The sequence below is a fragment of the Mobula birostris genome, chromosome 10 (genome assembly GCF_030028105.1).
Source record: "Mobula birostris isolate sMobBir1 chromosome 10, sMobBir1.hap1, whole genome shotgun sequence".
In the NCBI taxonomy this organism is placed as follows: Eukaryota; Metazoa; Chordata; class Chondrichthyes; order Myliobatiformes; family Myliobatidae; genus Mobula; species Mobula birostris.
The window spans coordinates 71,595,902-71,610,295 of NC_092379.1; the positions used below are offsets into that span (position 1 = coordinate 71,595,902).

Genomic DNA, 14,394 nt, shown 5'->3' on the forward strand with positions numbered 1-14,394 from the left:
TAGACAATCTCCTCTGCAAATCCTAACCAGGAAGCTCCTCTACACATCCTATCCACAATCTCTTTTATACATCCTATCCACAATCTCCTCTACACATCCTATCCATAACCTCCTCTGCACATCCTATCCACAATCTCCTCTACACATCCTATCCACAATCTCCTCTACACATCCTATCCACAATCTCCTCTACACATCCTATCCACAATCCCCTCTACACATTCTATCCACAATCTCCTCTGCACATCCTATCGACAATCTCCTCTGCACATCCTATCCACAATCTCCTCTGCACATCCTATCCATGATCTCCTCTACACATCCTATCCACAATCTCCTCTACACATCCTATGCAGGAATCTCCTCTACACATCGTATCCAGAATCTCCTCTGCACATCCTATCCACAATCTCCTCTACACATCCTATCCACAATCTCCTCTACACGTCCTATCCACAATCTCTTCTGCACATCCTATCCACAATCTCTTCTACACATCCCATCCACGATCTTCTCTACACATCCTATTCACAATTTCCTCTACACATCCTATCGACAATATCCTCTACACATCCTATCAACAATCTCCTCTGCAAATCCTAACCAGGAATGTCCTCTACACATCCTATCCACAATCTCCTTTATATATCCTATCCACAATCTCCTCTACACATCCTACCCACAATCTCCTCTACACATCCTATCCACAATCTCCTCTACACATCCTATTCACGATCTCCTCTATACATCCTATCGACCATCTCCTCGACACATCCTAACCAGAATCTCTTCTGCACATCCTATCGACAATATCATCTGCACATCCTATCGACAAACTCCTCTGCATATCCTAACCAGGAAGCTCCTCTACACATCCTATCCACAATCTCTTTTATACATCCTATCCACAATCTCCTCTACACATCCTATCCACACATCCTATCCACAATATCCTCTACACATCCTATCCACGATCTCCTCTGCACATCCGATCCACGATCTCCTCTACACATCCTATCGACAATCTCCTCTACACAGCCAATCCGTGAATCTCCTCTACACATCCTATCCACAATCTCCTCTACACGTCCTATCCACAATCTCCTCTGCACATCCTATCCACGATCTCCTCTATACGTCCTATCCAGGAATCTCCTCTACACATCCTATCCACAATCTCCTCTGCACATCCTATCGACAATCTCTTCTGCACATCCTATCCACAATCTCCTCTACACATCCTATCCACAATCTCCTCTACATATCCTATCCACGATCTCCTCTGCACATCCTATGCACCATCTCCTCTACACATTCTATCCACGATCTCCTCTGCACATCCTATCCACAATCTCCTCTACACATTCTATCCACAATCTACTCTACACATCCTATCCACAATCTCCTCTACACATCCTATCCAGCAATCTCCTCTACACATCCTATCCACAATCTACTCTGCACATTCTATCCACAATCTCCTCTGCACATCCTATCCACAATCTCCTCTGCACATCCTATGCACAATCTCCTCTACACATCCTATCCACGATCTCCTCTGCACATGCTAGCCACGATCTCCTCTATACATCCTATCGACAATCTCCTCTACACACCCTATCCATGAATCTCCTCTACACATCCTATCCACAATCTCCTCTGCACATCCTATCCACAATCTCCTCTACATATCCTATCCACGATCTCCTCTGCACATCCTATGCACCATCTCCTCTACACATTCTATCCACGATCTCCTCTGCACATCCTATCCACAATCTCCTCTACACATTCTGTCCACAATCTACTCTACACATCCTATCCACAATCTCCTCTACACATCCTATCCAGCAATCTCCTCTACACATCCTATCCACAATCTACTCTGCACATTCTATCCACAATCTCCTCTGCACATCCTATCCACAATCTCCTCTGCACATCCTATGCACAATCTCCTCTACACATCCTATCCACGATCTCCTCTGCACATCCTAGCCACGATCTCCTCTATACATCCTATCCACAATCTCTTCTACACATCCTATCCACGATCTCCTCTACACATCCTATTCATGATCTCCTCTATACATCCTATCGACCATCTCCTCTACACATCCTAACCAGATTCTATTCTGCACATCCTATCGACAATATCCTCTACACATCTTATCGACAATCTCCTCTGCAAATCCTAACCAGGAATCTCCTCTACACATCCTAACCACAATCTCCTTTATACATCCTATCCACAATCCCCTCTGCACATCCTATCCACAATCTCTTCTACACATCCTATCCACTATCTCCTCTACACATCCTATTCACGATCTCCTCTGCACATTCTATCCACAATCTCCTCTACACATTCTATCCACAATCTGCTCTGCACATCCTATCGACCATCTCCTCTGCACATCCTATCCACAATCTCTTTTACACATCCTATCGACAATCTCCTCTGCACATCCTATCGACAATCTCCTCTGCACATCCTATCCACAATCTCCTCTACACATCCTATCCACAATCTCCTCTGCACATCCTATCCACGATCTCCTCTATACATCCTATCGACCATCTCCTCGACACATCCTAACCAGAATCTCTTCTGCACATCCTATCGACAATATCATCTGCACATCCTATCGACACTCTCCTCTGCAAATCCTAACCAGGAAGCTCCTCTACACATCCTATCCACAATCTCCTCTACACATCCTATCCACAATCTCCTCCACACATCCTATCCACAATATCCTCTACACATCCTATCCACGATCTCCTCCACACATCCTATCCGCAATCTCCTCTACACATCCTATCCACAATCTCCTCTGCACATCCTATCCACGATCTCCTCTATACATCCTATCCAGGAATCTCCTCTACACATCCTATCCACAATCTTCTCTACACATCCTATCCACCATCTCCTCTACACATCCTATCCACAATCTCCTCTGCACATCCTATTCACGATCTCCTCTACACATCCTATCGACCATCTCCTCCACACATCCTAACCAGAATCTCTTCTGCACATCCTATAGACAATCTCCTCTGCAAATCCTAACCAGGAAGCTCCTCTACACATCCTATCCACAATCTCTTTTATACATCCTATCCACAATCTCCTCTACACATCCTATCCATAACCTCCTCTGCACATCCTATCCACAATCTCCTCTACACATCCTATCCACAATCTCCTCTACACATCCTATCCACAATCTCCTCTACACATCCTATCCACAATCCCCTCTACACATTCTATCCACAATCTCCTCTGCACATCCTATCGACAATCTCCTCTGCACATCCTATCCACAATCTCCTCTGCACATCCTATCCATGATCTCCTCTACACATCCTATCCACAATCTCCTCTACACATCCTATGCAGGAATCTCCTCTACACATCGTATCCAGAATCTCCTCTGCACATCCTATCCACAATCTCCTCTACACATCCTATCCACAATCTCCTCTACACGTCCTATCCACAATCTCTTCTGCACATCCTATCCACAATCTCTTCTACACATCCCATCCACGATCTTCTCTACACATCCTATTCACAATTTCCTCTACACATCCTATCGACAATATCCTCTACACATCCTATCAACAATCTCCTCTGCAAATCCTAACCAGGAATGTCCTCTACACATCCTATCCACAATCTCCTTTATATATCCTATCCACAATCTCCTCTACACATCCTACCCACAATCTCCTCTACACATCCTATCCACAATCTCCTCTACACATCCTATTCACGATCTCCTCTATACATCCTATCGACCATCTCCTCGACACATCCTAACCAGAATCTCTTCTGCACATCCTATCGACAATATCATCTGCACATCCTATCGACAAACTCCTCTGCATATCCTAACCAGGAAGCTCCTCTACACATCCTATCCACAATCTCTTTTATACATCCTATCCACAATCTCCTCTACACATCCTATCCACACATCCTATCCACAATATCCTCTACACATCCTATCCACGATCTCCTCTGCACATCCGATCCACGATCTCCTCTACACATCCTATCGACAATCTCCTCTACACAGCCAATCCGTGAATCTCCTCTACACATCCTATCCACAATCTCCTCTACACGTCCTATCCACAATCTCCTCTGCACATCCTATCCACGATCTCCTCTATACGTCCTATCCAGGAATCTCCTCTACACATCCTATCCACAATCTCCTCTGCACATCCTATCGACAATCTCTTCTGCACATCCTATCCACAATCTCCTCTACACATCCTATCCACAATCTCCTCTACATATCCTATCCACGATCTCCTCTGCACATCCTATGCACCATCTCCTCTACACATTCTATCCACGATCTCCTCTGCACATCCTATCCACAATCTCCTCTACACATTCTATCCACAATCTACTCTACACATCCTATCCACAATCTCCTCTACACATCCTATCCAGCAATCTCCTCTACACATCCTATCCACAATCTACTCTGCACATTCTATCCACAATCTCCTCTGCACATCCTATCCACAATCTCCTCTGCACATCCTATGCACAATCTCCTCTACACATCCTATCCACGATCTCCTCTGCACATGCTAGCCACGATCTCCTCTATACATCCTATCGACAATCTCCTCTACACACCCTATCCATGAATCTCCTCTACACATCCTATCCATAATCTCCTCTACACATCCTATCCACAATCTCCTTTTACATCCTATCCACGATCTCCTCTACACATCCTATTCACGATCTCCTCTGCACATTCTATCCACAATCTCCTCTACACATTCTATCCACAATCTGCTCTGCACATCCTATCGACCATCTCCTCTGCACATCCTATCCACAATCTCCTCTACACATCCTATCCACAATCTCCTCTGCACATCCTATCCACAATCTCCTCTACATATCCTATCCACGATCTCCTCTGCACATCCTATGCACCATCTCCTCTACACATTCTATCCACGATCTCCTCTGCACATCCTATCCACAATCTCCTCTACACATTCTGTCCACAATCTACTCTACACATCCTATCCACAATCTCCTCTACACATCCTATCCAGCAATCTCCTCTACACATCCTATCCACAATCTACTCTGCACATTCTATCCACAATCTCCTCTGCACATCCTATCCACAATCTCCTCTGCACATCCTATGCACAATCTCCTCTACACATCCTATCCACGATCTCCTCTGCACATCCTAGCCACGATCTCCTCTATACATCCTATCCACAATCTCTTCTACACATCCTATCCACGATCTCCTCTACACATCCTATTCATGATCTCCTCTATACATCCTATCGACCATCTCCTCTACACATCCTAACCAGATTCTATTCTGCACATCCTATCGACAATATCCTCTACACATCTTATCGACAATCTCCTCTGCAAATCCTAACCAGGAATCTCCTCTACACATCCTAACCACAATCTCCTTTATACATCCTATCCACAATCCCCTCTGCACATCCTATCCACAATCTCTTCTACACATCCTATCCACTATCTCCTCTACACATCCTATTCACGATCTCCTCTACACATCCTATCGACCATCTCCTCTGCACATCCTAACCAGAATCTCTTCTGCACATCCTATCGAGAATATCCTCTACACATCCTATCGACAATCTCCTCTGCAAATCCTAACCAGGAATCTCCTCTACACATCCTATCCACGAATGTCCTCTACACATCCTATCCACGAATCTCCTCCACACATCCTATCGACAATCTCCTCTACACAGCCTATCCATGAATCTCCTCTACACATCTTATCTACAATCTCCTCTACACATCCTATCCACAATCTCCTCTGCACATCCTAGCCACAATCTCCTCTACACATCCTATCCACGATCTCCTCTGCACATCTTATCCACAATCTCCTCTACACATTCTATCCACAATCTCCTCTACACATCCTATCCACGATCTCCTCTACACATCCTATCGACAATCTCCTCTATACATCCTATCCATAATCTATTCTGCACATCCTATCCACAATCTCCTCTGCACATCCTATCCACTATCTCCTCTACACATCCTATCCACGATCTCCTCTGCAAATCCTAACCAGGAATCTCCTCTACACATCCTATCCACGAATCTTCTCTATACGTCCTATCCACCATTTCCTCTACCCACTCTCTTCAGCACAACTGCATCCTTTCTTTAGCATGGTGACAGAAGAGCTCTCAATGCTCCATGTACAGTCTATCCAGTGTTACATAAAGCTGCAATGTAATATCCCAAATGTAATATTCTGTGCCCTGAATAGAAAAAACACCACTGGTCATGTTCACCACCTATTCACCTGTACTGTTAGTTTCAGGGAACTGTTAATGGAACCCCAACTTTCCCTCTGTTCATCTGATCACATCATGCAAGAGCAGTCTCTTGTGACCCTGCACTAAAGCACTGAGTTAGGTGAGGAAGAACAAGCCTCTCACTTACTGCCAACATCTGGCCGCAGTTTGTTGTCATACCCTCCCAGCAACGAGTTGAGAATGTGTGTTGCATCGGCATCTTGAGACTTTGGGGCCAGCACCCAAGTCTTGTTCACCCCAACCTCATCATCATCTTCTTCCTCTTCAAGTCTGCTCCTGTGAAATAGATGGAGATAGAATGGTTTTGTTGGGACCTGACATATCCAGTACTTATAGCCCATCCCTTTTGCCCTCGAAGAGGAAAATTCAACTCGTTATACTACTGGCCATGTGGTGAGGTTGCGTCTATAGTGAGTTGAGGGAAGCAGGTCCAGGAGTTAGACCCAGTGATGGAAAGGATATGGAATATATTCCCAAGTCAGGCTGGTACACAGCTTGGTGGGTGTTGTCACTAAGTTATTCCTAAACAAATACAAGTATCCTGGAGTAAGTTCCATCTGTAGGACATAATCCCAAGCTCTGATACGTCATTTTGCTTTCTTCTGATTGCTAATCACAATTTAGAGCTGAGCCCTACAGACTGATGAGGGCTTGAGTTAGATCCATGGTGGAAGAGCACAGGAAAGAGTCAATCGTCTTCATCCAAAGTATACTGGCTCAACATCTGGCCTCAGAGGAGGCACGGGATTAAAATGAGGAAGCAGAAAGTAGCAGGGTAGAGGGAGAAGTAGGAGAAGGTAGATGTGGAGAGCTGAAGATGAGGGGGTGATGGGAGAGATGAAGTGGGTGACTACAGGATAAGTGTAGAGGAACTGAAGGTCAAGACCCTGAGGGTCTTAAGTTACAGAGACTACTAGGGTAGAGGTAGTGGATAAGGTCAGGTGTGGGGCTGGGGGGTGTGTAGGGTAATTAACTAATTGGGGGGAGGTGGTGGAGGATTTAAAGGGAGTGAAGAGATGGGTGAGTCAGAGTGTGAGTGGTGACTGGGCAGATGGAAGGCGTGGAGTGGTCAGAGGTGGTAGGTAGACAAGGTGGTGGTGGTGTTACTGTGGAGGCGTCAATGTGATTGGTGGACTGGGAGTGGAAGAAGGAATGAAGGTGGAAGGGAGGTTGAGGGAATGGGCTCAGTGGATGTATGGGGGAGGGCAGAATCTGGAAGAGGTGTTAGAAGTGGAAAGAGGAACTCAAGGTGTGTGGTGAAGAATGAGGGGTCAGCCATTCCTGACAATGATAAGGGAAAATTTCTTCACCCAGAGGGCTACTGGGACTTGTAACTGAGACATTCAAGACATGGGCCAATCGATTTTGGATGCCAATGTTATCAAGTGACATAGGGTTTATGCTGAATATTGGCACAAAGGTAAGCAATCAGCCCTGAACTTATTGAATGACAGAGCAGAGATGAGGGGCTGAATGGCTTATTTCTGCTACGTTTTACGTTTGGATAACCTTATTGGTCAAAGGCTAACAAAGAGCAGAGGCAGGCTGGTACCCAAAAAGAGTCTTGCGAGGCTGAGCTAGTAACAAGGACATTGCCTCCAACTTTGGAGGGATCTAAAAGACAACTATTAAACAGGATTCAGAGGCAATATTGGCAATATTTTGAAATAAAGAAAAGGCAAAAGTGTTGGGCTCTGTCCACAATTTTCCCAAGCTCCCAAGTGTGGGATTTATGTCAGATTTATTACTGCCTTTTCAAGACAAAGTCGGGATAAATCCAGCAACTTCAGGCCAGTCAATTTAATGCACAATAGGGTAACAAATGAAAGTCAGCACAGATTTATTGAAGGCAAGTCCTATTTGACTTATGAAGTAAAGGGGACAATTGATGAAATTAATATATCTTATGCTCTAATAAGTATTTGACAAAGTACCTTATAATTCATAAATTTGTTAGTAAGATTAAAGGGAGAGTAGCAGCGTGGGCATAAAACTGACTTAGGAAGAGCAGTGGTGAATGGTTATTTTTTATTCAAGACAGCAGTGAAGTGACAATTAAGAACATTGACATTCTGGAAAGAATGATACACAGTCTGGAATTTAAAAATTTGATGAAGTTCAAAAATGTGGTTAACCATGAGAAAAGTAACAAACCAGGATGACAGACACCAACCAGAAAATGAGTAAGATGCAGTTCAGTGCACAAAGATTTGAAGTGGTGTAGTTTGGTGGGAAGGATGAAAAATGGCAACCAGAGCAGATGGTGCAGGAATAGGGAGTCCCAGGAGTTTGGGTGCACACACACAAACGCACACGTACGCACACGTACACACACACACACACACTTCTTAAATCCTTGAAAGAATGAGAACAACTTGAGAAGGTCGGTGAAATAAGCACATGGGATCCTTGGCTTTATTATTCCAACACAAGAAGGTGAGGGAGTCACCAGAATGGGTCCAAAGTGAGGAACTTAATTATGTAGAGAAATGAGAGAATTGGAGAATTGGTTAATGAGGAACCTAATTGTCCCGTTCATTATCATGAAGGATTTTGAGAGAACAAATGATGAATTCTCCAGGGAAAGGAGTCCTAAGTGGGTATAAATCATGACAAGTGTTTAAAATCAGAATGATATAGGTTTTTGCGAATAAAACAAAGTGAGGTGTTTTACGTTTAATGAATACATTTTATTGAACTCCGAAACCCACACACGACGACATGCGAAAACTCTTTATGTTATAAGGTCGTCGTGTCAGACCGGCTTCTCAAAGTGAAACCTCAACTGAATGTTAATGGTTGTCAATTATGTACATTTCTCCCAATTACATTACCCTACACAGGCCCCCACCCCAGAATTCACTAAAACTGGCACTGTGAGCCTGCCTGGAGCTCACATGAGCCACCTTGCTCGGGTCCTGTTCTCCATGGGCGGAGGAACAGCAGGAGCCTCTGGCTCATCCAGAGGTGTGTTTACATGCTCATGGTCACGTCCTGACGGCAGGGGCATGGGAATGGAGTCCTCTGAATCTTGGTGGGCCGGTTTAAGACGATCTACCAAAACACATTCAGGTTTGCCCCTCTTATCTATGATAAAAGTCTTTTCTCCCCTCTCCAAACAGTGGAACGGGCCGTTGTGAGGTGGATGTTGGAATGCGTCGTGGTGGATGAAAACAAACAAGGCGGAATGTAGGTCAAAAGGAACCCAAGAGTGCTGTACGCCATGATGGGAGACAGGAATAGGTGAAAAGGAATTGAAATTACTGAGGAGGGTAGAACGCTGTTGTGAGGCTAACCAAACAGTCGTAGTGCAGGAATTAAATCACCTGCCACTCATAATGGCTGCCTGTATACCAATTAGTCATGGACGACCGCAGGTCCTCTTTTGGAGCTGTTCTGAGCCCGAGCAGGACCCACGGGTGCCAATCCTGCCAACAATCATCGGTCAGGGAAGCCCTCAGAGCAGCCTTTAAGGAATGGTGAAACCGCTCACATTGGCTATTGGACTGTGGGTGATACACCATGGTGTGATGTAGCCTAATGCAGAGGTCCTGGGCCATTGAAGCCCAGAGGTCTGAAATAAAATGGTGATCTTGGTCAGAGGAAATATCAGATGGGGTGCCAAACCGAGCATCCCAGGTGCTGATGAACACCTGAGCCACTCCTTCAGCTGTCGTCTATAGTAGAGGGACCTCTGGCCACCTGGTGGTATGGTCCACATGGTGAGGAGGTGCGTGAACCTGCTGAAGCTGGGAAAAGGACCAACAAGTCCACATTGATATCGTCAAACCATCGCTCCGGGACCTCAAAAGGCGCAGGAACATGGCGGTTAATTTTTGCCCGCCGGCACTCCACAAAAGCTGCAATCCAATCATGCACGTCCTTTCTAAGGCTGTGACAAACAAACCTTAGTGCAACCAGGTTCTGTGAGTACTTCCAGTCCGGATGTGAGAGGCCGTATATGGAGTTAAAAACAGATCATCTTCAGTTTGCGGGCACTGTGGGGTGAGGAGACATCACACAGAAGAGAAACCCCAGTTTCCCAAACTTAACGCCAGCCAACTGCAAGCCCATGACTGCTGTCCAGTAAGCCTGGACCTCTGGGTCAGCTGCCATGCCAGCATATTCAACCCATATGTGTATGGCATCAACAGCTGTGAGGGGCAATCAGACACAGAATTATTTTTCCCGTTGATATGTTGTATATCAGTTGTGAACCCGCATATGTAAGCCAGGTGGTGTTGCTGTCATGGACACCAAGGCTCTGATATTTTGGCCATCGCGTCCACGAGGGATTTGTGGTCAATGAAGAAGACAAAAATGGCATACAGCCAGATAGAGACCAAGAAGGTCATGGTCAAATGTGCTGTACTACCTTTCGGGGGCTCGGAGCTGCTGGCTGAAGAAGGCAGCCACACACCACCGACCAGTTGTTCATGCACAGCACCCATAGTACAGTCTGAAGCACAGAAGTAATGGCTGTGGGGGCACTGGGGAGTTGGAAAGAGTTGGTTTGGTATCATCAAATGCCCTGATCATGTCTGCTGACCAGTCAAGCACTGATTAGGGGGATCGTCTTTAAGCACACTATACAGGTGAAGCACAAGTTCAGCAGCCCGCAGAATGAAGCCACGATAGAAATTTACCTGCAGTTTTTTTGTAGTGGTATATTGAGAATAGCAGCTCTCTTTGATGGGAGGGGTTTCACACATTCTGCGGAGATGCGCTGGCCGAGAAAGTCAATAGCTCACAACCCACACAGATTAGAACTCACTGGCGACAAGTATGTCATTCAGGTAAACAAAAAGAAAATTTAAGTTTTTTAATACAGAGTCCATCAACCGTTGGAAAGTCTGTGCTGCATTTTTTCAGTCCAAATGGCATGTGCAGAAACTCAGAGGCCAAACGGGGTTATCACAGCTATTTTGGGAATGACCTCCAAGCACACAGGCACCTGATGGTAGCCCCAAACTAGATCAACTTTGGAAAAAAATTAACTTTTCAGCTAAATGTCCCAACAAGTCTTGATTGTGTGGGACGAGGTATTGATCAGGGGTGGTGGCCTCATTAAGGTGCGGTAATCGTCACAGGGGCGGCAACCACCATCAGACTTGGGGACAATGTGAAGGGGTGAAGCCTAGGAGCTGTTCAACCTGTGTACTATTCCAAGCCTTTCCAGGTTGGCAATCTCAGCCTTCGCTGTTGCCAGCTTTTCTGGGTCCAGTCTACGTGCATGGGCCTGGACTGACAGGACAGTTGTGGGACCGTGGTACTCAACCCCACGTTTTGTGACTGTAGTGGAGAATGCGGGCTCAGTGAGGCCTGAGAATCCGCCCAGCAGTTGAGTAAACTCACATGCAGTGGTGCACGGTCTTGACAGAGACTTTGTGGGGAACTTACTGGGGGAGCAGGGTAACAACCCAAAGCCCTTGACACCCAAAAGCCAACAGTTCTAAGATTGACCAACACTCCTTGGACACACAGGAAATCTACACCAAACAGAGATCTGGCCACTTTAGCCAGGACGAAGTCCCGTGTGTAACGTCACCCACTGTAGCAGAATGTCACCCGTCGTGTCCCGTAAGTCTGGATCTTGCTACTGTTGGTGATTTCCAGTGAGGTCTCATCACTCTTTGCCTTCTCATCAATAGGTGACATGACAGCCATGTCACACAAGGGTTTCTATAACGAACAGTAGACAATCCTGGCAGCTGAAACCCACTGTACTCACAGACCTCTTCTGTCCCGATGCACTGGCACTGTCGAAGCTGCAAGGTGGTTGGCACTTCCTAGCATTCATACCAAAGCAAGCATGGTTAAAGCACAGACCTGGCGTCATCTGTTCCACAGCCGCGGGTGTCCTTATGTTGGGGCCCTTGCTGACCAGGCTTATTGAGATAGGGAAAGGTGGAATGATGCACAACTGCCTGGCTGAGTATAGACTATCAGCCATTTTAGCAAGCTGCCTAAAGTTCATCACAGATGTTATTAGCGAGGGCTATGCAAACTTTATCAGGCATTTTCTGCAGTAGGGTTCCTTAAAAATAAAACAAGGATGGTGATTTCCCAGGAGAGCCAGCATATGGTCCATTAGCTCCAATAGCTTAGCTTCGCTGAGACTGGGTCAGAAGAGCAACTGTTTGGCGTGTTCAGATTCCGATAGTCCAAAAGTCTGTAAATGATGAGTTCTCAATTATTGGTATTTATCGTGTTCAGTCGGGTGTCCAAGCAGACTCACCACTCTCATAGCCATGGAACTACTGAGTAATACTACCACATAGTAGAATTTGGTGCTGTTGGCAGTGATTTCTCGCAGAGTGAACTGTGCCTCAGCTTGTACGAACCAAACAACGGCATTTTGCTCCCAAAACTCTGGCAGTTTCAAAATGAGTGTGTTGGCGGAGGTGTTCAATAACCCTGGAATCGTCCTAGAGCATCGAGGGCCACAGTGTAGGTTTTCACAAATAAAATAAAGTGAGGCGTTTTATGTTTTAAAAAACCCGTAATACATTTTATTGAACTCCAAAACCTACACAACTGCGCTAAAACCTTTTACATAATAGCGTCATCACATCAGACCAGCCTCTTAAAGTGAAACCCCAACTCCATGTCGATAGTTGTGATTTACGTACATTTCTCCCAATGACATTACCCTGCACTAACAACTTGGAATTACATCATTTATATTTCTTTCACTTTAGAAAATGGAGCAGTGAAAACAGAGAACAAGATGCATCAAGAACAGTGAGACAAGTGGGCAGATGGTCTGCTCTGATGTTAGTTGAGGATAGATATTGGCTGAGACAGTAGGGAAGGATTGACCAACCCTGGCCAGACAGTGCTCAGAATCTCTTGGCCCTGCTCAAGATGGCAGCACTAATCAGAGTCCAGGCAGAGCAGCAGCACACTCTTGGTTCGACGCCAAGGTGCCTGATAGCTTTTGTAGGTGCATCAGGGCAAGATGTCCAACCCTTACCACAGAGGTGGGCACACTTCCAACAAAACCCTGGTTGATATTAAACATGACATCTCTGCATCATCATAAGAACCCTCACTGATTAATAGCTCCAGTGATTGCTGGCACAGTGGCATAGCTGGTAGATTTGTTGCCTGACAGCTCCAGCTCAGGTTCAATCTTGGACTCCGATGCTACACGAATGGAGTGTGCACACTCTCCCTGTGACCCCGTGTGTTTCACTTGGCTGCTCGTGTTTCCTCTCACATTCCAAAGGTTTGCGGCTAGGTAGGTTAACTGTTCGCTGTAAATTGTCACTAATGTCTGGATGAGTGATAGATTCTGTGGGTGGGGATTGTTGACAGGAATGTGGGAAAATAAAAATTAGATGACTGTAAAATCAGTATAAATGCATCGTTGATGGGTGCTGTGGACAATGGGCTGATCACAGAATCAGAATCAGGTTTAATATCACCGGCATATATCATGAAAGTTATTAACTTTGCGGCAGCAGTTCAATGAAACGTGATAATAGAAAAAAATGAATTACAGTATGTAAACTTTATGTACAATCAGTTTATCTAAAGTTACTTGTACATTATGTTTTATAGGATTGATTTATATTTCTTGTGTTTCTTTGTTTTATTTATTGTGCTCTTTATACTTGTTATGTTTTCTTATGCTTCGTCGGATCTAGAGTAACAATCATTTTGTTCTCCTTTACACTTGTGTACTGAAGAGTGACAATAAACAGCCTTGGATGGTGAATCCGGAGTTATTACAACACTGTGGAATTAGAATCAGAATCAGAATGATTATCACTGACACATGAGCACTGTGAGTGTACTATTGTCATCTTACCCCATCTCAACCGATACAGATACCAACATCCACTGGACATTCTGCAATTACTTACAGTACTAGGCAGACCGGATGAGGAATACAGATTCATTCTTGAAAAACATTTGAGAACCGGGTAGTTTCATGGTCATGCTGCTGAGTTAAGCTTTAATTCCAGATTCATTTAATTACTGGAATTTAAATTCTCCTGTGGTGGG

At 45.1% G+C, this 14,394-nt stretch overlaps 1 protein-coding gene across 1 annotated transcript in view; it reads right to left on the reverse strand.

The window, feature by feature from the left end:
• Positions 1 to 11,017, reverse strand: part of LOC140203704 (gamma-aminobutyric acid receptor subunit gamma-4-like) — a gene marked incomplete at its 5' end in the record, with an annotated part of 232,842 nt that extends 221,825 nt beyond the window's left edge. The window contains 2 exons of the mRNA XM_072269746.1: positions 6,509 to 6,654; positions 10,968 to 11,017. Of these exons, the coding sequence (XP_072125847.1) occupies positions 6,509 to 6,654; positions 10,968 to 11,017 (196 nt within the window). The remainder of the gene's footprint in view (positions 1 to 6,508; positions 6,655 to 10,967) is intronic.
• Between the last annotated feature and the right edge of the window lie 3,377 nt (positions 11,018 to 14,394).